At 34.6% G+C, this 25,652-nt stretch overlaps 2 protein-coding genes across 3 annotated transcripts in view; one reads left to right on the top strand and one right to left on the bottom strand.

Annotated features, from left to right (window-relative positions):
• Positions 1-996: 996 nt before the first annotated feature.
• Positions 997-12,717, bottom strand: LOC127844444 (39S ribosomal protein L3, mitochondrial-like). Its single transcript, XM_052374651.1, has 9 exons — positions 12,574-12,717; positions 10,215-10,433; positions 8,762-8,852; positions 8,193-8,324; positions 7,659-7,758; positions 5,216-5,276; positions 3,579-3,687; positions 2,154-2,231; positions 997-1,357 (listed from the first exon to the last, which is right to left on the bottom strand). The coding sequence occupies exons 1-9, from the start codon at positions 12,660-12,662 to the stop codon at positions 1,100-1,102; spliced, it is 1,137 nt and encodes a 378-aa protein (XP_052230611.1). The 5' UTR covers positions 12,663-12,717; the 3' UTR covers positions 997-1,099.
• A 111-nt stretch (positions 12,718-12,828) lies between these two features.
• Positions 12,829-25,652, top strand: part of LOC127844443 (unconventional prefoldin RPB5 interactor-like) — a 32,415-nt gene continuing 19,591 nt past the window's right edge. For both annotated transcript variants that reach the window (XM_052374650.1, XM_052374649.1), the window contains exons 1-4: positions 12,829-12,989; positions 16,163-16,241; positions 17,062-17,197; positions 18,800-18,891. In XM_052374650.1, the coding sequence (XP_052230610.1) occupies positions 12,886-12,989; positions 16,163-16,241; positions 17,062-17,197; positions 18,800-18,891 (411 nt within the window). In that variant the 5' untranslated portion in view covers positions 12,829-12,885. The remainder of the gene's footprint in view (positions 12,990-16,162; positions 16,242-17,061; positions 17,198-18,799; positions 18,892-25,652) is intronic.

Raw genomic sequence — 25,652 nt, 5'->3', positions numbered from 1 at the left:
AAACAGCGTAGACCCAGATGAGACACCGCATGATGCGGCGTCTCATCTGGGTCTACGCTGTTTGCTTAAAGGAATTTCTGTTAGAAATATTCTAAATATAGAAATAAATGTACTAGACACCCCTAATTTTGGAAATAAATTGATCCAATTTAGAAGGATGGGTGAGTCCACTAGGCTTAAATGGGTTATTATTGACCAAAGAAGTTTTTTTAAAAAACGATGTAGAGGATCACCATATGATGTTACTTACAAAATATTTAACCCATTACTAGATTGGCCTAAATATGTAGCGGACTCAATTTGAACAACTTTGAAAGGGGATACTAAGTCTCCTTCTTCTCCTTGTGGATCAATCGCATGAGCATGCCCAATCTCTACCTGCGCAAAGGTAGCGTGTGCTGGGGGTCCTTCAGACTGCTGCAGAGCTTCCTTACATCATGGTGGTACCCTTAGCCCAGGGGTCGTATTACAGAAGCATCTTAAGTTAAATTTTATTCTTATCCTTAAATTGGGAAATTTTCTTAAGTGTTTCATTTCATATTGCAATAGATTGGCATCAAGATATACATTTAAATAACATCATTATGCCAATGTTATTTAAGGAATACCAAAAAAAACATGTGTTTCCTTATTTAGTAAAGAAATACAAAAGATTGTAATTTTGAACTTAAGTGAAATTATTTAAGAAATGACTTAAGATGTTTCTGGAATACCACCCAGATCTGGAGCCTGAGTCAGTCGTGCAATGGGCATGACAGCAGCAAGTGTTGTGTTGTCATGCTGCCCGGCAACCAGGTGCATAGATACGATACATTCCTAGTTTTGTGAAGACCAGCCATTTGGGAAAAGATGTTGTTTAATGCAAAATTTTTACGAATGATAACTGATGCAAAATGACCGACAACACACAACAACGGCCGCCAGCTACAATCCCACCAAAATAGCTCACCTGAGCACCGTGTGCACATGTGAGCTAAAAATAACTAAAAAAATGTGTAAATCCAATCTGCCTTTATTGAAATGACTGACATGAACATTCTGAACTTCTGTGCAATCATATTTTTCACCATCAATCAACTCAAACATGTACATCCAATCCTCATTTGGACTGCTCAGCAGAAAACTCGACGGAGGGATCAGCAAAGTTATATAGCTGATCATCATAGATTTCTTCAGGAATTTCGCCCACAATGTCGTCAGCGTAGAACGTTGGCATGGGGACATTGCCGCCTCTCTCCAGCTTTCCGACGCGGTGCTTGTGGCACCTCGAGTCGTAGATACGCACATAACCATGGTGTGGACCCGGGACCCCCGTGCCCAGGTACAGCAGGTTGAGCTTCGTGTTCACCCGCCAGATCTTTCATTAATAACGCCAATAATTACTTCAAACACGTACCATTGATTAATGAAATTGCATTAACAATAATTTTGCTTAGTTTCAATGTGCCTCCCTCTCGGAAAACTCGATGTTATGCATGGGCAAAAGGTTTTTCCCAGTTTAGACTTCAATTACTTTTTTCTTCTCTTTTTGTGCTGTTTATTGGGCACACTCAAACAACCAAAATGAGCAATTTTCACAATTAATCACCAAAATTCACAAATTCAATAATGGATATGGACTGTGCTCTGTCAAAGGGGGTTTAATGCCTGTGCGTAAAGTGTTGTCTCAGATAAGCCTGTGTTGTCCGCACAGGCTAATCAGGAATGACACTTTCCGCCTTTATATTTTTCGTTTGAAGAAAGTCTCTTCTTTGCAAAAATCTGGTTTAGTCAGAAAGTGTTGTTCATGATTAGCCTGTGTGGACTGCACAGGCTAATCTGGGATGAAACATAACGCACATGCATTAAACCCCTTTTTCACAGAGCATGGCTCATATTTATCATGAAATTGTAACTATCGTTTTCTTAATTTTTTTAAAGTTGCATGAGCGATCAAATGAATTTGTCAAGTTCTTGCATGTTAAATTGTAAAATTAAACTTGAATATTACCAGTTACAATTTGATTCTAGTTCGAAACTGTTTGTAATTATTGAAATTCACAACACATTTTTCACATCACATACATGGCTAATTTCTCAAATCAAACTACAAATGAATACACATTTTATAGGAACCAATGTACTTTCACAAATTTTATTTGCAAATGACGTACCTTGATCGCTTTTGTTTTGCGCCAATTCTCGCCCATCATTCCAGGCATTTTCTTTCCCTTCCAAAAGCCCTCTTTTTTCTGAAAATAAGAACATCAGTGAAACTGAATGCTTCCTGACACAATGATTAGTAGATGTATGGGTTGATTCATTGGAAATGAATTATTATTCAAGGGGCTGTTACTCCCTGAAAACAACACTTGTAAAATGTGTAAGGACTAAGCTAATAAAGTTTCATCAAATTTGAATTATATAGAGGATATTTGTTGGATTCAGTGGATTATCGATTTTATTTCGCATGTGATCATAGAAAATAATATTTTCTATGATCACACATGAATTAAAATCGATATTCCACTGAATCCAACACATTTTCTTTTTATTTTATGCTTTTTCTCACAGTTTATATACATTGTTAGAATTCAATTAAGAATTTCGCTGGGATAATGACGTCATTTTGTAAAAAAATGACGTCATTTCACAGTAAACAGTGAAAATTATTGATAATTTTCACTGTTTGAAACAGTGAAATTATCAGTTTTAATTCACTGATCTTTCTCTATAAACCACCAGAAAGCATAAAATAAGAACTGAAGGATGGACATAAAAAGAAGAAAAAAGTGTTTAAGACTCAAACAGGCTTTCATTAAAATTAGAATTTGGAAAGACAGAAAAAGCTGCAACTATATGCTCCCCCACATTCAGAGAGCATTATAAAAAAAACAAAAGCTGGCCTAAGACAGCATACTCAACAATTCTTATGCTTTGATAGTGTATTTGATCGTCAGGCTGACAATTCCCCTGCACAAGGACTACCAGCCAGTACCAGGGTGCAACAAAACTGTGTAAAACAAGCAGATTTGTTGAATTGATATTCCCTGCCAAATAATTTTTGTTTATGGAAGGGCGCAAATCCGTTGAAGTATGGTAGAATCTTAACAATGGGAAATAACTCTTACTTTAGAAAGTGTAAGGCTATGGCTCTTGTGCATGGCACCTCCTCATTGATAGCAATAAACCCATGAAGTTTCATATTGAAATATTGTTTTGTATCTGAGAAAAAGCCTCGATTTTGTTCTTACCTTTCAATGACTTTGAAAAAAATATGCACTTATATGCATATTCAAGGAGGCATTACATGACATTTTGTGAAAATTATACATCAAGATTCCATATTTTTCTCCCCAAAAAAGCCCTTTTTGTATAATTGTCCAGATCTGTCCACAACTAGGGTGTCAATGGTGGAATACAAGTTTCTTTTCAATGCAGGTACAAAATGACCAGTAAGACCAACCCAATGGTGGTAAGGCAAAGCATTTTTGCAGTTGATCAAATCCTACACTCAAACTTTGTGAAATATTTCTTATAGGACTATTGCAAGCTTTACTACATGTATAAGGCAAAGGCATTTCAACTGATCAACTGACCCCGACTTGCACCGACCCTGCTTTTCGATGGAACTTCGTAGACCCATGGGAGGCGGGTCCTCCTTTATATCCCCATTTCTTCATGACTCCCTGGAAACCACGAGCAACCCTGAAAGATTTCACCACAAAAACTCGTAACAATTCTTTCAAACTTATTGTTTTAACAATAATTTTTAAATTATATACAATGTACACTTTTTTTTAATGGGACCTGCCCAAGAAACAAAGATTTTTTTGTCCAAAATTATGAAAGTAATAATTGAAAGTTCACTTGTTTTCTATTATGATATGACACATTTTGCAATTAAAAAGATAGCTTTGTTTGCTGTTTTCTGAAACAGCTTTTGCCATAAGCTCATGATTGAAAAGGGCCGCTATTTGAATATAGACAGGGACCAAAGGTTCTGTCCTTTTTGCAAAACTGTTATTGAAAATGAATTTCATTTTCTATTAATATGCACAACATACTTAGACCTCCGAGAAAGGTATATACCAATTAAGTATTATACACCCACTATATAAATAAATTTAATATAATCATGAGCTCCAGAGAATAAAAGGTGATCAGGGGTACTTCTATGTTCTTGTATTATGCTTTTGAAAGAAGAAATGCGTTACTGAATAGCAGTTAGTTATAAATAACTGTACCATTACAGGGGTTTTTGGGGGTTGTGGGGGAAGGGGCCTTGAGCCCTTATGTGGGGGAAATTTTATGCGGGATTTTCCACTGTGGGGAAAAATTGTGCGCGTGGGAATTTTCGCATCGTTCCCCTTTTTGGGGGATTTGTTTACTTACTCTCTCATTATTACAATACATTTGTACATGTTTGCACTATATTCATTGTTTTTTTCATTATTTATTACGTTTGGCAAGATTTTTTTTTAAGGGGAATTTTTGGTTCTGAAAGGAAAAAAAAACGACCTAGTTTGGTGGGGGAAGACGCCTATATTCGGCGTCTGTTATATAAGGTAAAAAATCCCTGCATTACATATTTATGTTTGCTTATATTTTGTCGGTGTTTTTGAAATGTTGTGGTTATTCGATGTTATTTGTACTTGCAAGGGCTGGAGGCCATATAGCAATTAACATTGAAACTTGAAACTTGCCTGCATAAAAATCAACAAAAGTCATGTAAAAACTGTGACTGCAGTTTTATGCGAAATTTGTAAATTCATTGTATAATGGCTCTGTGAAACTGACTGTGAACTTACAGTCGTTTCATGCCACCTGAGTTGAATGTACTTTAATAATTAATAAACTACAAATACTACATGCTCCTGATCATATAAACGCTTCTTCGTTGAAGAGTGCATAATTAAACTTTCCAACGACCCGGATTAATTGATTGCGCAATATAAAAACGGCGACCATTTTCTATCTGATTTTCAGGGTTTTTAATTATTTTTTCCTCCATTTTGGCTTTAAAAAATCGCATACGCATTATACATGGATCTGGCTATACGCTGTAACTCACAGTTCGTTAAACAGTTAGGGCAAAAATTATTGGACTTGAGTAAGGTAATAAGATTTTTCAAAGACCTTTCCTATAATTTCTTTAAATGCTTAGTTCTACTTAAACAAATGTACGTGTAACTCAAAGTGTAAACAAATGCTATACATGTCTAATAATACTTACGTTTTGGCTGAGACATCCACATAATCCCCAGCTCTAAAATGCATCACAGACAATGGCGTTCCTAAAATGATAGAAATATCAACAAAGTGCAACTTCAATGGCATAATTATCCCTTTACCCCTTAGAAACGTTTTTTGACGCATTTGTGGTTGCTTAGAAAGTTAAATGTAATAAAAGACCTTTCTTAATAGATTCAAGTTTAAAAGGCTTCTTTTCCAACCCTTAGATACTGATGATCAGCATAGAGCATAAAACCTGAACAGACTGTGAGTTACATGCAGGCTGTTCTGGTTTTATGCTGTTTGCACATTTTTTCTTTGTTTCTGAGTGGGAAAGGGTTAAGCAACAGAAAATTCGCATCATCACTACTATAAGTTCAGTGTATTAGTCACCATTTTGAGAATAGGGCCGGGTCATTTGGTTTGGGAAAAATCACAGCTTAAATTGGGAAATAAGTGTTGTTGTTGTTTTGCAATTCCTTCAAAATTGACAATAATAATGTTTTCAATATTATAATAACTTATTTTCTACTTATAGAGCTGGATAGAAGATGAACTATATGTTGGAATCGAATATAAAATACAAATCTTTTTTTGGAAACCTTTAATTGGGAATTTTTAAGTCCCCTTTTGGGAAAAATATATACTTTTTACATTGGTTTACCGACCCCAAATTTTAAACAAACTGCCTAAGAAAGTTTAATGGACAGCATAGAATTGAATATTGCGATAAAATTAAATGGACATTGAAAATAATGTTTTACTAAAACCTGCATAGTTAAAGTTACAACCATTGAACAGTAAAAATAACCATTCGTTTTTTTTAAGATAATTACTATATTATACAGGCAAGGAGTGAATCTGCTAGTTACTCATAATTTTGGAAATGTTCATTACTTATCTCGTGGACATTGGCAGTTCCTCCAAATAAATGCAAATTCTTATATTTTTACTTCAGACTAATAGAATGTTACAAGCCCAGCTATATTAACTAATGAACTTAGCAAGCCAGAGTAAACATTTCCCTGTTCTCGGCTTTTTGGCTTGTGCTTATAAACTTGTAAAAAGAATCTCTGTGGTCTCTTTTCTAATAAAAACACGGGTGTCATTTGAAAGATCTCTCTTCAGCATGCTCCCAATGGTAGGGAAGGAACATGGGACCTTCCTGTTATAATGTCAAAACTATAACCATTACACCAATGCAGCCCTTAAGTTTGATAGGTGTTCATTATTGGCAAACCTGTTCAAGCATTGTCTAAACAGTGCTGTATGCAAAAACTCAAATTGATGTATGAATTGAACGCAGGGCCTACCTGTTGCAAGGTCAAACCATCACTACTACACCAATACAGCACTTACAATCACGTTTGAATGGTGTTTTTCATGTAAGCCTGTTAAAGCAATGTCTTAACAGTGCTGTATGCAAAAAAAAACCATACCTTTTTTCCTTCTTAGAAACTTAACATTTTTCCCAATTTTGAACAAAAGCTCCACAATTGGAGACAAATGCCCCCCCACCCCCAAGCAGGGTCTTGACACAGGATTTATTGCAACAAAACTGACCATAAGAGTTTATCTTATCATATTAGTGTCACAGTGACCTTGACCTTTGAACTGGTGATCCCAATATCAAGATGGGTCACCTACTTTCCAAGGCAAAGGCACATGTGAAGTATCAAGCCAATCTGTCAATTTATTGACGAGTTATTAATCGAAAACGATTTTCACACTTATTGTGACCATTTTCCTTGAACTTTGACCTAGTGACCACAATTTTAATGCACATTGGAAGTATCAGGCCAATCAGTAAATCAGTTGGAAAGTTATTCTGTTTTTGATTGCAAACATTTTCACACTTAGTGTAACAGTAACTTTGACTTTGACACAGTGACCCCAATTTGAATAGGGGCCATCTACTGTCTGACACCAATGCACATGGGAAGTATCAAACCATCCGTTCACAAGTTATTGATCAGAAACCATTTTCACTTTTAGTGTGACAGTGAGCTTTGACCTAGTGACCCCAATTTCAATAAGGGTCATCTACTGGCAAAGGCCAATGCTCAAGGGAAGTATCAAGCCAATGGGTCAATCCATTAACAAGTTATTGATCGGAAACAATTTGCACTTTTAGTGTGACAGTGACCTTGACCTCTGACTTAATGACCCCAATTTCAATAGGGGTCATTGAAGGACATCCAGCAAAACAAGGGGGACCTACACATTTGTGACTCATTTTTTCACCCATTTGAAAAGTTCAAGAATGACTTTTTTCACAAATTGAGAGTCCAAAGGCCGCTTCACACAGATGGGAGAAAAACCCTGTCACCTGGCAATATAGAGGGAACACAGGACCTTCCTGCTGCAAAGTCAAAACAATAACCCTTACACCAATGCAGACCATTTCAAGTATTGTCTGACCCGTGCTGTATGCCAAATCTCACCAGGCTGAACTGCTGCATCTGGCGTGATCCAAAACTTGGTGAGGATCCTCTTGGGTGGGACACCTGCCTCACTGAACAGACCCGTGTACTTGCGTGTGTACTGAAATCACACAAGGTTTGCAGAAAATGGAAATATACAGCTAGCAGAAAATGGTTAATTACGTATCTTTTTTTCACCATTTTAGGAATGGGGCCAGGGCCATTGGGATTGGGGAAAATCACGTCGTTTTAACTAAAATTGGACAAATGGTGTATTTTTGCTTGCAAGCAAAGACTTAAAAATAAGTTTTCCAAAATACATTTACTTAATTTAAACAAAAAGAGAAGCATAAGAAATATAAATAAATGTTGCATTTTTTTAAATGGTTGTTTTTTTACCTGTAAATGAGAATTTTAGGCAGTCATTTGGAAAAAAATATGTATTTTTTTACATTGGGAAAGGGGCTGAAGAACAAACCCAAACTTGACAAACAAAACACAACATTGCACATGCAGAGGACTCTCATAAAATGTATTCCTTTGTAAGAATCATACATTGAATGGAGTGCAGCTCAGAGCCCCAACAACCACGGAACCAATGCCCTTGTGCTTCCAGTGAGGATTGAACCCCAGGGCCGTCTCAAACTTCTCTGGAGGATTGTAACGTATCACATGATTATCTACCACCTGTAATATAAAATAAGCCTCATTCTGCATTTGTGTAGAGTGTCGTTCGCAAGCTTATCAGGGACAACACTTTCCGGCTAAACTGGATTTTGTTTTAGAAGAGATATCCTTCAAACAAATAATTCCGTTAAAGCGGGAAGTGTCATCCTTGATAAGCATAACATCAAATTTCAAATCCAATTCCAGGTTAATCTGGGACCAAACTTTAGGCAACTGCACAAAAAGAGTTTACTTTGTCATGATAAATGTTATTTACATTACAACTAATGCTTTTTTTCAAGTGAAAGAGTAAACCATTATGAATGATTAATGAGAGAATGTAATGATAAAATACTTTATTATTTATTTATTTAACTAAATAATATAATAATATAAGAATTGATTATGTATATAAAAAAATTGAAACCTGATTAACATTGGTGTAAAAACAAATTTACCTGAATAAGTTGACACAATATCTTTGTCCCGTCCTTCTTCCATTGTGGAATAACTCCAATTTTGACCCCAATTACACCTGTTCTGATTGTTCTACAAACAGTTTGATGCTGTTTTATAAAATCACCACATAAAATTGAAACACTTCATCACATAAAACATATTTTTCCAAATAAAAGCCCATTTTTATGTTGATACTTAAGTGTGAAAATAGGGTGCATCCTGTAAGATATCTGTAAACCGAAGTTGGATTGGATGTTCATAATTTGCCCAGGTGTTATTTCGCCTAATAACCAGTGTTTTTTTTTCATTCAAAATCGAGTCCGGTAACCGGACCCATTCCCAATGGGAAAAGTATATATTTTTCCCAAATGGGAGCTAAAAATTCCCAATGGAACCAAAAAAAAATCTTTTTTTTTTTTTAGATCAATATTTTGTTCATCTCCCATCCATATAAAATCAACCTTAGTACATATAATACTGGACACACTTGTATCCTCAATTTTGAAGCATTTGTTAGCAAAACAACAACAACACTAATTTCCAAATTTTGATCAAAACGCCGTGAATTTTCCCAATCCAAAGGGACCCGGCCCTATTCCCAAAATGGTGAAAAAAAACACTGATAACAGTTTCATATGTTTTAAAATTAGAAATAAAACTCTATTATCTCTGTATCATGTCTTATCTACTTCTGTACATGTCATAAGTCCTGGTCTTTCTAAGTTTGTCCCAGGTACGAGAGGCCTTACCCAGCCTTCCACTCAGATAAAAAATGTCTCAGTCAATCAACTGTTAATCCCTTTTAACGCTTTATCAGGTCCTGATAACAACAATACCCTAACAAAATTTAAATTCACTTGTCCGTTGACTTAAAGTGCCAAATGCTCTCAAATTACTTTTTGATATACGCAATTGGAATATTTACCCAGTCTAGATTGGACGTCAAATAGAGGCATATTCCACTATTCAATTAATGATGCCCTCAAGCTTGCTTACTTCTGAAAGACTTTAGTGTTAACACATTCATCATCAATATTGGCCAGATTTGTTTTAATGTAAGTCATTTGTGTTTATATATTTAGCATTATCACTATAAGATAATAATGCCACCAGGTCAAATGTCCAGGAAATTGTACTCAAAAGTTGAGATTTTGACTGAAAGTTTTAAAGTGGACACACCAGCCACTTTTCAGACTTAAGTGGTCATTTTAAAATGTGTGTGGTAATAGTACTGATAGTGTTAATGGGTCCTGGTCAAATGTCATGTGCCCCGTAGAATTTTCAGAAATCTTTGGTTTGGGCCTGCAAACTTTAATGGCATCTATGCACCAGCAAAACTTATAATTCAAAGAAACTAACTAATTTGCTGCCAAAAGTACTGAAAAAATTCAAGCAATATTAGATGTTTTATGGGTAAACAAAAATGTTCGATCAAGTTCAACTTTAACCTACTCTGATGTATACTCATTTCTTGGCCATGGCTCGTTTCGCAGGGGACTCGGTGTGTTGTTGTAATGTGCAACTGCTGCTTCCCTGAGAAATGCTTTGTTCTCCGGTGTGACGTAAAGTTCCATGGAACTTGCCTTTTTCTTGATATGCCATGGGCGAGGTTGATGCCTCAAGGGACGTTTATAGCTTCTAGTACCTCTGACTTGTGTATAGGAAACTTGCCTGGAAGAGGTATTTGTTGATACAATTACTAGGGTATGAATCTTAATAACATAATCTTTTTTTGGTGTGCAAACAAAAAAGCTAATTAATCAGTATACTGCAATAATAATAAGCAAAATATATTTTAACACAAAATGTGTTTACTTGTTTGTTTGAATTTTCTTAAAATCACCTAAAAATGAGATTTCAGTGGGGGAGGAGGGATATAAAGACACACGTGATTCCTGCATTAAAGTTATGTTTCAGCTAATGGTCTGTGTTAATTCAGGGTACAAAAAATTCCCCTCACCTACTTGTATTGCCCAGTGAAATTTAAACAACAAGTGAAGTTCCTATAAGCTCATGTCCTAAACTAAAGGTCAAGTGAAAAAATGGATGTTAAACCATGTATGTTTTGACCAGTAAGATTCTTTTTCATTTAACCTGATAACTTTTCTAAAAGCATATAAACTCCAAAAGAAAAACTTAAAACAGAAGTTGTCATACCAAATTTGAAACAGCAGGTGAGCGTTGGAATGCAAGACTGCATCCTGAATAAATTTTAAGACTGCATCCACCCAAAGTATTGATTTTTCAGAGCATTATCTTACCATGTGTTTTGAAAACAGTCTGAGTTTGGTCTGCAAAATGTCAGACATACACACTTTCTAGAGGTTTATGGACGTTTCCTGCCACTACCAAATCGTGCCACTGTTATTTGTGTTGAAAAGAGGTAGACGTTTCGTCCCAATGATAATATATAGGCCTGAATAATGCCGTATAGGTGTGAATAATATTGGGATGTATATTAATGTAGAAAATTACAACAATATAGTATTTGTAAATAGTTCATTATGTTCAATAAATATAAAACATAAAGTGTTGTTATTTTTATGCATCATGTGTATGTGTTTGTAAAACATGTTGTATAAAAACATGTGTGCATAGTTCATTATGTTTAATAAATATAAAACATGAAGTGCTGTTATTTTTTATGCTTCGTGTGTATGTACTACATACATAAATAATAAAATAACATGAATGAACAATAATACAATTTAAAATGAGTCAACGGTAGAGCAGGGCGTCCCGACCTAGGGTTTTATGTGCTCATCCTCCTGTTGCGCCGTGAGGCAGAAACAGTGGATCTGACAATCCGCCTAGTGTTGGAACACGCCCTGACTCGGGTACACAGGAAAATATTCAAAGAAGTGCATGGGCGACTCTTCGAGATCTGGGAGAAGTACCAAGACAATGACATGACAACTCATCGGGCTGGGACCGAGCACAACCCATGACAACATCTACGATGAGGACTTCTGAAATGCAATACATTGTATATCTGATTTGTGTATTCATAGGATAGGGTAGTATGCTGTTGTATTTTTGTTGACATATTTGTGTACTTTTGTATATGTGTATTAAAACATTTTAAAATGTATGTATGCATTCACTTCTCATATTGTTAATGTCAATTTATTACAAATGTTTGAATATATTTATGTTATCAATCTAGATATTGTTAAATTGTATGTATGCATTCACTTTTGAAATGGTTAATATCAATATATTGAATATGTTTTATGTAATTTATTGTTAATGTATTAAATTAAGCATGTAAATTGACTCTTAAACAATCTTGAAATAAAACAATTTTGTTTTAACATTGAACAGTTGTTACAATCAAATGTGCGTAAGTTTCCTGTTATGATTCACACCTTCTATATGGTATTATTCACACCTATCCACCTATATATTATCAGTGGGACGAAACGTCCAATGCCCTCCTACACAAATATCAGTGGCACGAACTGGTTGTGGCACGAAACGTCCAGCACCCCTTTCTTGATATGGTGGGTGAAATGTTCAATGTTCAGAATTAATCAAAAAGAATATTAAGGCAGTCATGATCAGCTAGCATGAACAATCTGAGTAGACACCATTTCAATGATATAGGAAACACTTTGTATACAGTGCATGTGTTTGCAGGACAAGTGAAATTGTAAGGCATTACATGTAAATGTTTAGCTCTTCATGTTCATGATCAAATCCGAAAGGAGAATTTATCCGGATTGTACTCATATATGACAACAATAGTTTTAAGATGTTTATAAACCGGACAATCAAAGGTTATACAAGTACAAACAACACAATCTTATACTCTGCAAGTTTTATGTGCAGATCATTAAAAGGCAGAGATCGTTGCGTCAATATTTGCAGTGAACTTCTAAAAAGTCCTCTGACGGCCATGCTTTTGCAGCTTATGTTTTTAACTACATGTACACTATATTTGTATTACGTTAAAAATAAGATTTTATTTATTGAATACACCATGTAAATAAACAGTTTATATTATACATAATTAATTTGAACAGTATCAAAACATGTATATATATAACACTAAATTTCATATATATTCTCCGAACAAATTAAGAATGTAAGCGGCCTCTTATGAAATCACATTTTCTGTTCAATGTTTTCACAAATGGCATCAAATCAGTATCAAGAACAATTAAATCGATTACAGGTTGAACAAAACAATGCCATAAGTAATACAAAATTACAAATTGATAAATGGTAAGACATGTCATCATTTATTTATCTAATTATAAGTAATTCGAACTATTGCATATCATTCGTCTATTGATAATTTCGGATATACGAGTGGAGGGGTACAGGGTGCTGGAGGTTTCGGTAAATGACAAGTTCGGTAAATTGATTTATATAGTAAATGCCGTGGAGGTTTCGGTAAATTGGTTTTATAGAGGTGGTATACCAACAACGAGGTGTTAATGACACCTATTATTGGCTTACAATAACATTAGGGGCATTTATTTGCAAACTGCGGATTAATTTTGAGTTGAGTAATTAATGCTATGCCTAAGGTAAAGAATTAAGGGAAATGAATGAGCTACCTCTGAAAAACGAATACTGTTAGGAAATTGTAGGTAAATTTACGATTTAAATAACGCAATACTGTTGTTATTTTATAATTGGTGCTTTTATTTAAATAACATAATAGTAATAATAAATAATGATTTATGGCGGAGTCAATGTAAGATCTTTAATTAAGTTTAATGCTATTTAAAAAAGTTTCTTGTAAAATATGATTTAATAAAAACGATTTCAGTTTAAATATAAAGCGCAATAGTATTTTAGACCACCGATAAACACTCAATTTCTCAATATATAAACATGGGGTAGTTTGCCAACATAATGAATATGAAACCAAAGCTCTTGCCACGTAGAGGCCACCTCTTGTAAGAGCCAAATGTTGAATTTTATATTACATGTTTTATTATTTCTTTCTGGTTGAGAAAAACACAAGAAAAACACAATATATAAAATCTAATACGTGTACGTAATTAATAAAAAGTAATATAATGATACGTGTTATGTTTTATAATTATGTTATGCCATTGAACGTTGAGTTAAGCGAAGAGATACACATAATTGAAAACTGATAAAAATGACATCTAACACAACGCCAGCAGAATTAATACACTGTGTAATATCAAGCTGCTGTGATGATCACTATCTTATCAACTTAATACACAGGCACCTGGCTACTGTACTGGAACAATTAATGGGTTTTACGGCCAAAATAACTGATATCATTTTTAGCCTGAACAAATCCGTTGAATAAAAAAATAAATAACTGATTGACTTTGTAATCCGTTTTATTTACCATATATTATAAATAAGCAATATATATATATATATATATATATATATATATATATATATATATATATATATATATATATATATATATATATATAAATATATATATTCACCTGCATATATACACCATTTAACAATTGAGCAACAACACTTACCTTTATTACTTGATAACCCGTGAAAACCTTCTCTTCATCCTCTCTTTGATTTCTTATTTGAAAATGACCATGATAATTTTATAATTACCCAATTACATAATAATGTTATTTTTACCACAAATTAACATCCTTTGATGTCACCACCAGTATTTTTTTGTAAACATGATTAAAGAAGCAAGACGTTTGTTTATTTCACAGTTTGAAAGTTACTGGTCGTGTATGTAAAAACTCGGCCACCAGTGTTAAAGCATGTTCACGATCTAAACATACATATCTAGATTATTTTAAGAATAATACCGTATGTGCTGACCTGATTGTAGGAAAAAGAAGCGAGAAATTTATTTATATAAGAAACAAACATATTGGATCTTAGTATTTTAAACCACCGAAAATTTCTCATTATATAAACATGAGGTAGTTTGCCAACATAATGAATATGTTGCCCAGGTCTTGCCATGTGGAGGCAACCTCTTGTAAGAGCCACATTAAATTTTTTTTTTTTTCTGATAGGCTTTAATTAAGGTTTTTATCAACTAATTGTTTAAAAACATATATAAAATACAAAACGATCATGACCTAAAGATAAACTTTTAATATATAATTTACCTCCCTTGATTAGAATATTAATAGGTTGCAAGCCTGGATAATAATATTAACACTTTGCAAACATCTCTAAATTGATAAAATCAACTCCGAACATTTAAACAGATAATTTAATTAGTGTCAAACAACTCAATTAATGTACTTGCTTATCGACAAAAGGTGCGATAATCCCTATTTATACCAATTTACCGAAACCTCCACGGCATTTACTATATAAATCAATTTACCGAACTTGTCATTTACCAAAACTTCCATAACCCGGTGAACATCCCTATTGATAAATCAGATGTAAATATTCGCGTTACGTGCAATATCATTAATACATATATATCATGATAAAACAATGGCATAACAATAATAAGTATTTTCTCAAGCGTAAGGAAATACACGTACTACACGTAGCCATTCACTCTTGATAATAAAATCTTTATTTTTAGAGTAACTAAAATGGCAAACCCATTTATATCACAAGAATCAAAGAACTCTGGTCATGTTACTATATAATAAAACATTATATTAGTCTGGACCAAAAACACTGCATATAAACAAGTTTTTCTCTGTAGCCACAAGGAAATAATTTCTGTAACAATAATATTTCTTATTCAGAGCAATCCTACATACATGCCTTCAGCAAAGGCCAAAGCTAAAAAAAAAAAGTAATGTTTTTAGATAATCTGAATAACACCCTTGTTTGATGAATACATTGTATCATTTATCAAGGCAATTCAACCTTATTTAAATGGGGCCGATATTCGGCCCTTTCCCAATTGAAAATAATGTCATTTTTTTCCAACATTGGCAGAAGAATTTCCCAAATTGTAAAAAAAAAAATGTATTTTGTTTTTTTTTACTTAGACATGTTGGGCATCTCCCAAATTGAAAGCAATGAGCTCTATTATGATTAAGAATGCATCACAATGTTTCTGTTAATACTTCAGCACAATGAAAAAGACCCTGTTTCAAAAACTTAAAAACACGGTCTTCCCAAAATGAGCAGTTATCGCGCATGAAATTTCCAATTTGAAAGGCTAGGGCCTCTTCCCGATTTCTTGATGAAAAGCCCTGAGGCTGTTTATTAAATTTATTCTACAAGTGATAGTCATTATAGACTATCGGCAGATATAAAGTGTTCTCAACTCCATTGTGCATGAGATTTAGGGAAACCTTAAAATAGCCATAAAACACTAAATATTATTGTATGTTTTTAACATGAAATATATTCTAAAAAATCATTTCTATCATCATATATATTTTTCATTAGTTATTAAATATGTAACAGCATTAGCAAATGTGATCGATCTTTTGCAGGGTTTCCTTCAAGACTGATTACAGTGCATTGAGAGAAAGGCTAAGAACACTTCCTGACAATCTTTCCCATGATGTTATGGTAATGATCTTATTTGTCATTAGAGCTTCATTCTGGGAAAACTGGGCTTAGGGCATGTATGTAAAGTGTGATCCCAGATAATCCTGTGCAGTTACATATCCCAGTTGACACTTTACATGTATCAATTTCAGTTTTCCTAGAGCGACTACATCTCTTCTTCTTGACAGAGAGATGTCATGCTTATTGGTCCATCTTTCAGTCCATTTATGTCAGAGATTAAAATATAACTTAAGATTAACAATCCAAGTCAGCAGACTGTGTACTGTGTACATGACCAATGCCTGTCTGTTATACGGGAAAGACAATGTCAAGTGTCAAATATTTGTGGGTTTTTTTCTGCTCCATAAGTTACACATGCATAATTTTATGTGACGATTGCCTAGCGAAAACATCATCTTCACCTGTAGTCCCGCCAACCAGCTTCATCAAGGGGTCTTTGTTGTCGGCGAGTTTCTCCAGCTTCCCCAACATTTTGCTAATTGCTTAGCATTTGCATTGAGGTCCCGGTGACAGGTTTGCTGCCACTTGTGCTGTCTCTCTTGTATCGTACATGGTCCAGACATTCCATGTACCAATTTGCAGTTGTGGTCCTGATGGAGATGATGGTCCTAGGCATACATGTAGTCATATTGATATTAAACCTTACATCACCATTGCTTGAAGTCAGATTAATTGGTCATATTCATTGTCAAAGATGTGTATGGATGGTTTTATCCTAGTTATGTTTTCATTTTCATCCAGATACTGAAATAACCATATGAAAGTCAGGAATAATTCAGGGAAGCATTTAAATGATCATATTTGTTTTGCTTCGCTATAGGTTCCCATTGGAAAGATGGCGTTCATGCCAGGTCAGTTAGTTCATACAAATGAGATCTTGGTGCTGCTAGGTGATAACTGGTTTGTGGAAAGGTCAGCAAAGCAGGCTGCAGACATTGTGACCAGAAGAATAGAAAGTAAGGAATTGCTGGCTCTGTTCTTAATGTTTTTATGCCCCCGGTAGGAGGGCATATAGTGATCAGACTGTCTGTCCGTCTGTCTGTCTTTCCGTCACACTTTGCGTTTAGGTTTCGAAAAATGCTCATAACTTCTATGTCCCTTGAGATATAACCTTCATATTTGGTATGCATGTGTATATGGACAAGGTCTTTCCATATGCACAAAACTTTTGACCCCTGTGACCTTGACGTTGAACTTAGGGTCCGCGTTTAGGTTTTGAAATCTGCGATTAGGTTTCGAAAAATGCTCATTACTTCTATGTCCCTTGAGATATAACCTTCATATTTGGTATGCATGTGTATATGGACAAGGCCTTTCCATACGCACACAAATTTTGACCCCTGTGACCTTGACCTTGAACTGAGGGTCCGTGTTTAGGTTTCGAAATCTTCGTTTAGGTTTCGAAAAAAGCTCATAACTTCTTTCAAGCGTTTATAGGGGGCATAAGTCATCCTATGGTGACAGCTCTTGTTATTACTTTTTTTCTCTCAGAAAATAGAAAGAAGGTAATCTTATTAACGCGATGCCTTGTTTGAATACATATTTCTTACTGTCGCTATAATACATGTATCTTAATACGTTTGCATCTGAAAAATATTTTATTATAAATATTAGTAATAATAATAACACTTATAAATTATAATAGTAATAATAAATATGAGTATTTTCATCAGTATTATTATTATATTACCACAAAAAAAGGGAAACATGAGTTTTTTTTAAATTCATAGACACAAATTAATCAAATGCATTACCTTGTCTGTTGAGTTATACAAGCATTATCAATATTTGTCCAGGTTTTTCAACAAAATTGAAAATAATGGTGGTTTGATTTTGGTATGGCCAAAATATGGATCATAACTTTACACTGCATTGACCAATCATTTTGAAAATTTGAAATAGAGACAAAGTATGGAATGGTATTTGAAGAGATAGCTTATATAAGCTAAGGTGACAGTAAGTTAAATACTAAAGATGATTCCCTCTCATTAGGTGATACAGAATAAAGCAAGCTTGGAACTGCATTAAAGGCCATTTGGGTCAAGGTAACTGTATCTAAAAATATATAAACAGTACTGTATCTACTCAATCACCTGAGTTTTGATGGATGTATTATGCTGCCATTTTTGTGCATTGATATCTTACATACAGTCATATTTGGGATTGTATTAGGGGCCGGTTGGATCAAATTCATGGTCACTGTAACTCAAAATAGAAGAACTGTTTCTACTGAATAATTTTAGTTTTGATAGATGAATTGTTCTGAAATTTTGTTTGCAGTTAGATTACATACATACCTTTGCTTCGGATTTACTTTTTATTTCTAAAAATTAAATTAATAGTTAAAGCTTTAACAACTGGTTTTGTGGCATTTTCAGTGTTACCTGTTTTATCTTATCAGCAACTGGTGTCAGATCCTGTATAAAAACTCATAAGTCTTAACAGTCGACATGATGATAGATTTTGGATGTTAAATGTTGCTTATTTTATCGTTTGATAACTATTACATAATCACATGCAACTTTTGCTTGTTAAGTATACATTTGCATTGCCTTCAGGTATTGACAAGCAGCTTGAGGATCTGAACAAACAATTGGGCCTTTTACAACCAAGACTAGATTTCACAACTGAGTTGGAGGGAATGAGTAGAGTGAGTTGATTTGGTCTCTGTTGTTTAACAATTCTGAAAGTAACCAGCAGTTTATAAGTTTGAATTGCCATGGTACCTCATATTTTTATGACCCCTTTCGAAGAAAAGGGGGCATACATGTATAGTGATCAGACTGTCTGTCTGTCCGTCTGTCTGTCTGTCCGTCTTTCCGTCACACTTTGCGTTTAGGTTTCGAAAAATGCTCATACACAATGTAACTTCTATGTCCCTTGAGATATAACCTTCATATTTGGTATGCATGTGTATATGGACAAGGCCTTTCCATACGCACACAAATTTTGACCCCTGTGACCTTGACCTTTAAGATAGGGTCCGCGTTTAGGTTTCGAAATCTGCGTTTAGGTTTCGAATAATGCTCATAACTTCTATGTCCCTTCAGATATAACCATATTTGGTATGCATGTGTATATGGACAAGGCCTTTCCATACGCATACAAATTTTGACCCCTGTGGCCTTGACCTTGAACTAAGGGTCCGCGTTTAGGTTTCGAAATCTGCGTTTAGGTCTCGAAAAAAGCTCATAACTTCTATCAAGCGTTTATAGGGGGCATAAGTTATCCTATGGTGACAGCTCTTGTTACATTATTTTTTACACATATTTTGTTTGAAAATGAGTTAGAATGACTTGCATTCTTTTTACTCTATGCGGCACTGTACATTTTTCTCTACAATCACTTCTTTTGTGTACATAAATGTAGGAATAAAATCAAGAGAGCATTAGCCCATCCATGTATTATAGTGATTGCAAAAAAGACCTTTTTGAAAAACAAGAATTAGACTCGGGCAACTCAGACATTAGATTTCGCCACCCCTGACCCCTATTGATTTTCAGTACTCTAGGTCAAAGGTCAAGGTCACAGTGACTTGAAACAGTTAAATGGTTTCCCGATGATAACTCACAAATGCTTAGGGTTAGGATCAGGAAAGTTCATAGGGACATTGCTCATGGCGGGCAGATGACCCCTATTGATTTTCAGGTCACTAGGTCAAAGTTCAAGGTCACATTGACTCGAAGCAGTAAAATGGTTTCCGGATGATAACTCAAGGAAGCTTATGCCTGGGATCATGACAGTTCATAGGGACATTGGTCATGACTGACAGATGACCCCCTATTGATTTTCAGGTCACTAGGTCAAAGTTCGAGGTCACAGTGACTTGAAGCAGTAAAATGGTTTCCGGATGATAACTCAAGAAAGCTTATGCCTGGGATCATGAAAGTTCATAGGGACATTGGTCATGACTGACAGATGACCCCTATTGATTTTCAGGTCACTAGGCCAAAGTTCAAGGTCACAGTAACTCGAAACAGTCAAATGGTTTCCGAATTATACCGGTAACTCAAGAACGCTTAATGGCTGCCACTACAACTGACAGCCCATTTTGAGGGCATGCGTGTTTTACAAACAGCCCTTGTCTAATTGAGATTTAGTTTTATAAGCAATATTAATATAAACATGTACGGTTAATCTGACATGTGTATCTAATTAAAGAAATATTTATTTTGCCAAAAATGTCCATGTCTGAAGGGTCCTTCCACCTTTCTCTCAAAGGTGAAAAACACACTGCCAGTGATGTTGACATTCTAGAGCTATTTACATAGTTTTCAGAATGGTTAGGGTAGAATTATTAGTCACATACGTGACAGAGCTCTAGTTTAGTTTTAAAATAAAAAATATGTCTTCAGTAAATGTTTATCAGCTAATAATAATATGAATATTTAATCAAATATCAAATACAATGTTAGATATTTATTTTGACATAAAGACACAATGTCTTGGGTTTAAGTGAAAATAAAGAAGTATTCACTTTTCCAATTGCTTGTTATGTTTTTTTGTAAAACAATTACTAAAAAACTGTAAGATTTGTTTTCAGAGACAAAAGTGGTTGCTGCTACAACAGTTTTGAAAATACTGGCCAAACTTCATCATTAAAATATATTATAATTATGTTTATTTACAGAGGTTGAGCAAACTTTTGATTTACATCTTTTTGTAGTCCTATGGAATAAATAGGTAACATTACTCTGGTAAATTGTTCCAGGAGTATTGTTTCATTCAATGAAGTGGCTGGAGACTTATAAACACTCTTGAACCAATGAACCATATTTTAATGCCCGCCACAAAGCAGTTGGGGAGGTTATAGGAATGCCCTTCGTCTGTCAGTCACTCGGTCATTTTTTAATTCCCCGCCACAAAGCAGTTGGGGAGGTTATAGGTATGCCCTTCGTCTGTTAGTCACTCAGTCATTTTTAGCTCGACTATTAAAAATGAAATATATATAGTGGCGTTAGCGTTGGCGTTAGCGTGCAAATGTTAAAGTTTGCGTACTACCCCAAATATTTCCAATGTCCCTTGACATATTGCTTTCATATTTTGCATACTTGTTTACCATCATGACCCCAACTTATAAACAAGAGCCAACAACTGTATCAAGCATTTTGACAGAATTTTGCAGAGCATCAGATAAGGCTCGTATTTTCGTAATTACGAATTATTTTCAAGTCCGTTACGTATTTATTTTAAAATCTTGTCGTACCATCAAGAATTACAAAATCAAGTTACGAATATTATTTTTACATCGGTTCGTATCGATTTTTATTGAGTTCTTTTCGCGTATTAAAGATCTTTTCGGTGCTTATATAGAATGGTTATCGGGTTTGTTTAACAAAGTGCATTTTGTCCTATAAAAGCGGCGTGTCAAAAAGCAATGGCGGCGCCCGTAGAGCGTCTTAAAAAACTGCAAAGCGTGCAAAAACACGCTTTTAACATATTGTACGCAAAGTGAGCCAAAGTTGAATGTTAAGAAAGACATTATAGAAAAGATCTTATACGTTGTTGTATGTTCAGTTGCCGACACAGTCGGAAAAGCTAAAAAACGTGACACGTCGGGTCCAAACTTAAACAACAAAAAAACATTGAACGAGTGGAAGGGACAATTCCCGTGGCTAATCGTTGAAAAGATTGAAGGGGAGACTCGTTTTAATTGTGAAATATGTAAAAATTCATCGAAGGCATGCAATCTAAGCATAGTTTGGACATATGAAAGTATTTGAAAAATAAAATTGTATAATACTGAATAGACACTGTTGAACTCGTATAAAAAAGTTGCTAGTATGTTTATTTTGATTTTTTGCATGAAAAAAACCATTATTATTTATTTTTAGGTCATTTAGAAAAGTTAAGAAGTATTTTCCAAAACTTAGTAGTAATGTTAAGAATAAAATTTCAGAGTTAAGAATTATTTTTGAAAATCTGGCAGTAACGTTAAGAATTTCACAAAACCTTATCTGGAGCTCTGATTATGGCCCCTTTTATACTTAGAATATGCATATTATTGATAAATCTATGTTCAAGTTTGCGTACTAACCCAAATATTTCCTGTATCCCTTGACATATTGCTTTCATATTTTGCATACTTGTTAACCATCATGACATTAACCATCATAAACCCAACCTATAAACAAGAGCAGACAACTGTATAAAGCATTTTGACAGAATTATGGCCCCTTTTATACTTAGAATATGCATATTATTGATTAATCTATGTTAAAGTTTGCGTACTACCCCAAATATTTCCTGTGTCCCTTGACATATTGCTTTCATATTTTGCATACTTGTTTACCATCATGACCCCAACCTATAAACAAGAGCAGACAACTGTATCAAGCATTTTGACAGAATTATTGCCCCTTTAATACTTAGAATATGCATATTCTTGATAAATCAATGTTAAAGTTTGCATACCCCAAATATTTCCTGTGTCCCTTGAGATATTGCTTTCATATTTTGCATACTTGTTTACCAACATGACCCCAACCTATAAACAATAGCAGACAACTGTATCAAGCATTTTGACAGAATTATGACCCCTTTTATACTTAGAATATGCATATTATTGATAAATCTATGTTAAAGTTAGACAAAACAACACTTACCTGACATACCACAATGCACTCCACCCAAACCATTCCCCACGCCCCCCCCCCCCAGAACCCCCCCCCAGAAAAAAAACAAAATGATCACACACCCACATTATACCCCCCTCTCTCCCCCCACCCCCACCCCAACTCCCCCCCCCCCCCAAAAAAAAAGTTAAAAAATTTTGTTTTCTTATTTTTTGAAAGATCATCTATTAAATGATCACACACCCACATTATACGCCACCCCCTCTCCATGATGGCTTACGTTATACTGTCAAGCACTCGAATAGTCAAGCACGCTGTCCTCTGACAGCTCTTGTTTAATGCCCGCCACAAAGCAGTTAGGGAGGTTATAGGAATGCCCTTCGTCTGTCAGTTACTCAGTCATTTTTTAATGCCCGCCACAAAGCAGTTGGGGAAGTTATAGGAATGCCCTTCTTCTGTCAGTCACTCAGTCGTTTTTTAATTCCCGCCACAAAGCAGTTGGGGAGGTTATAGGAATGCCCTTCGTCTGTCAGTCACTCAGTCAGTCCGTCAGTCTGTCTATAACACTTTCATGTCCACTTACAACACCTTTACCTTTGATTGCTTTTCATGAAACTTGCCTCAGTTGTTGAGGGCATTCAGACTATGTGAAGAAGGCATTATTCTGTTAAGTTGGATCAAGGTCATGGTAATAATTCAATGTCAAAGGTTTGAGTCTGCATTTGTATGTCTGGTCCATAACTCTTCTACTCTTTATAGGATTTTTAGCCGACCTGAGCACATAGTGCTCATGCGAAGCTTTGAAGATACTGTGTTGTCCGTCATAGGTCAGTTTGTTGGTCCGTTCTTTAACTTTTGTCTTCTAAGAACTTCTCCTGACTTGCACTGCTGGGCAGATATTACCGGTAATAAAACTTCACAGGAATGATCCTTGGGTGACCACCTTTCAATCCAATTTGTGCAAATACTTTGATGATTTAAATGAATGTATAAAATTACTATTGAAGGGACCTTCTTGCTAAGTGTTATTAAATCCAGCCAGTATATTGTTAATTAGAACACAAGACGGTGATTGAGACATGAGCTCATGATGTTTAAAAGTGAGATAATAAACCTGTGTGTTTCACCTTCCAAATGGCACTTTTATCAAAACATTTCCATCTGTTCTGCTTCATAGTCTTTAGTTCTGTTCTAGGAGGATAGCCTTTAACAGTATTTATTGTATATCTCTGCAAATAGTTTGATCAACAACATGGTTGATATTAGTTATGGATGTATGATTGTTCAAGGCATTTTTTCAAACTATCCAGAAAAAAATAATTATGCTGAATGCTTATTGTCACTTCTTGCCTGTTGAAAATTGTGGGATTAAAAATAGGGGTGGGGGGTAATTATTTTTAGATAAATATGCAGTTTTATCGATGCCATACTTTTTTTTACAAATCACAAATTTGGAAATGCCTGATAAGGGTTGGTCGTAAAAAAGTATGTAAAATATAAAAATTTGAAGCATGCATCTAATATTTAAAAGAATAAACAACAAATAGATCATTTTTTATATTGAACAAACTGAACAGCAAAAATAAACACACAGAATAGATATTTAGAGTACTTTCCTGCCCTTTGAATATCCAATAAAGGTGTTTTTTATGCCCCCGAAGGAGGGCATATAGTGATCGCACCGTCCGTCTGTCTGTCTGTCTGTCACACTTTTAAGTTTCGAAAAATGCTCATAATTTCTATGTCGCTTCATATGTAACCTTCATATTTGGTATGCATGTGTATATGGACAAGGCCTTTCCATACGCACACAAATTTTGACCCCTGTGACCTTGACCTTGACCTTGAACTTAGGGTCCACGTTTAGGTTTCAAAATCTGCGTTTAGGTTTCGAAAAATGCTCATAACTTCTATCAAAGCGTTTATAGGGGGCATATGTCATCCTATGGTGACAGCTCTTGTTTCTGTTTGTTCTATACAAAAGTGCTTGCCATTGCATTGTATTACAACAATTAAAACAACATCAGCATAAAAAAGTAAAGAAATTAAATGATCAACACACTTACTTTTTGCTACAGCCATTGTTTAATTCAGTACCCCAACCACCATTTAACCATTGCATTTTTTTTATATATGTTATTTTTCATTTTCAAAGTATATTTTTGTAGTAATTGCAAGCAATTTTATAATTATATCAGCTATGAATATATATTTTACAAAAATAAGGACAACTTTAACGCATAAATTAATATTTAGGTTATCTTTGGATTAACTACAAAATAAAGAAAGCAACATTAACAGAAAACAATTGTAACATAGTATTACTAAAGTGATAAAATAAACTTCAAAATTTTGATTCACTAGTACATTAAGTTATTTAATTGTCAAGAAATGTGCCCAACTAATTATAACATTTTATTGAATTTCAGAGTATTGATCTTCTAAAACAATAGCCTTGTAGAATAATGACTTCAATACAGTGATTTTTTTTTCTTCTTTGGACGGGTCCGGTAACCCATTCCCAATGACCTACGGACCCGTTCCCAAAATGAACCGGACCCGTCCCAATTTCCAAAAAAATACAAAAAATCCCAATCAAAATTGAGTAAACAGTCACTGAATACGCCAACTTGACGTATTTTGAGACCGTTTTAACTTGGGGCCGAATTTGACTTCTCAATCATTGACTGGTTTAAATATTTAATGTTACATTCGTACATTAAATATGTGAATGTTATTAATAACTTTTTACGAAATATAAACCAGTCCAAATTTTCTTACGCTTCTTGCAATATTTGCCATGAGTCACAATAGTAAGTATTACATAAAAAAATGA

The sequence above is a fragment of the Dreissena polymorpha genome, chromosome 9 (genome assembly GCF_020536995.1).
Source record: "Dreissena polymorpha isolate Duluth1 chromosome 9, UMN_Dpol_1.0, whole genome shotgun sequence".
Taxonomy (NCBI): Eukaryota; Metazoa; Mollusca; class Bivalvia; order Myida; family Dreissenidae; genus Dreissena; species Dreissena polymorpha.
The sequence above is the reverse complement of the archived record's forward strand: the minus strand, read 5'-3'. Positions and strand labels throughout refer to the sequence as shown.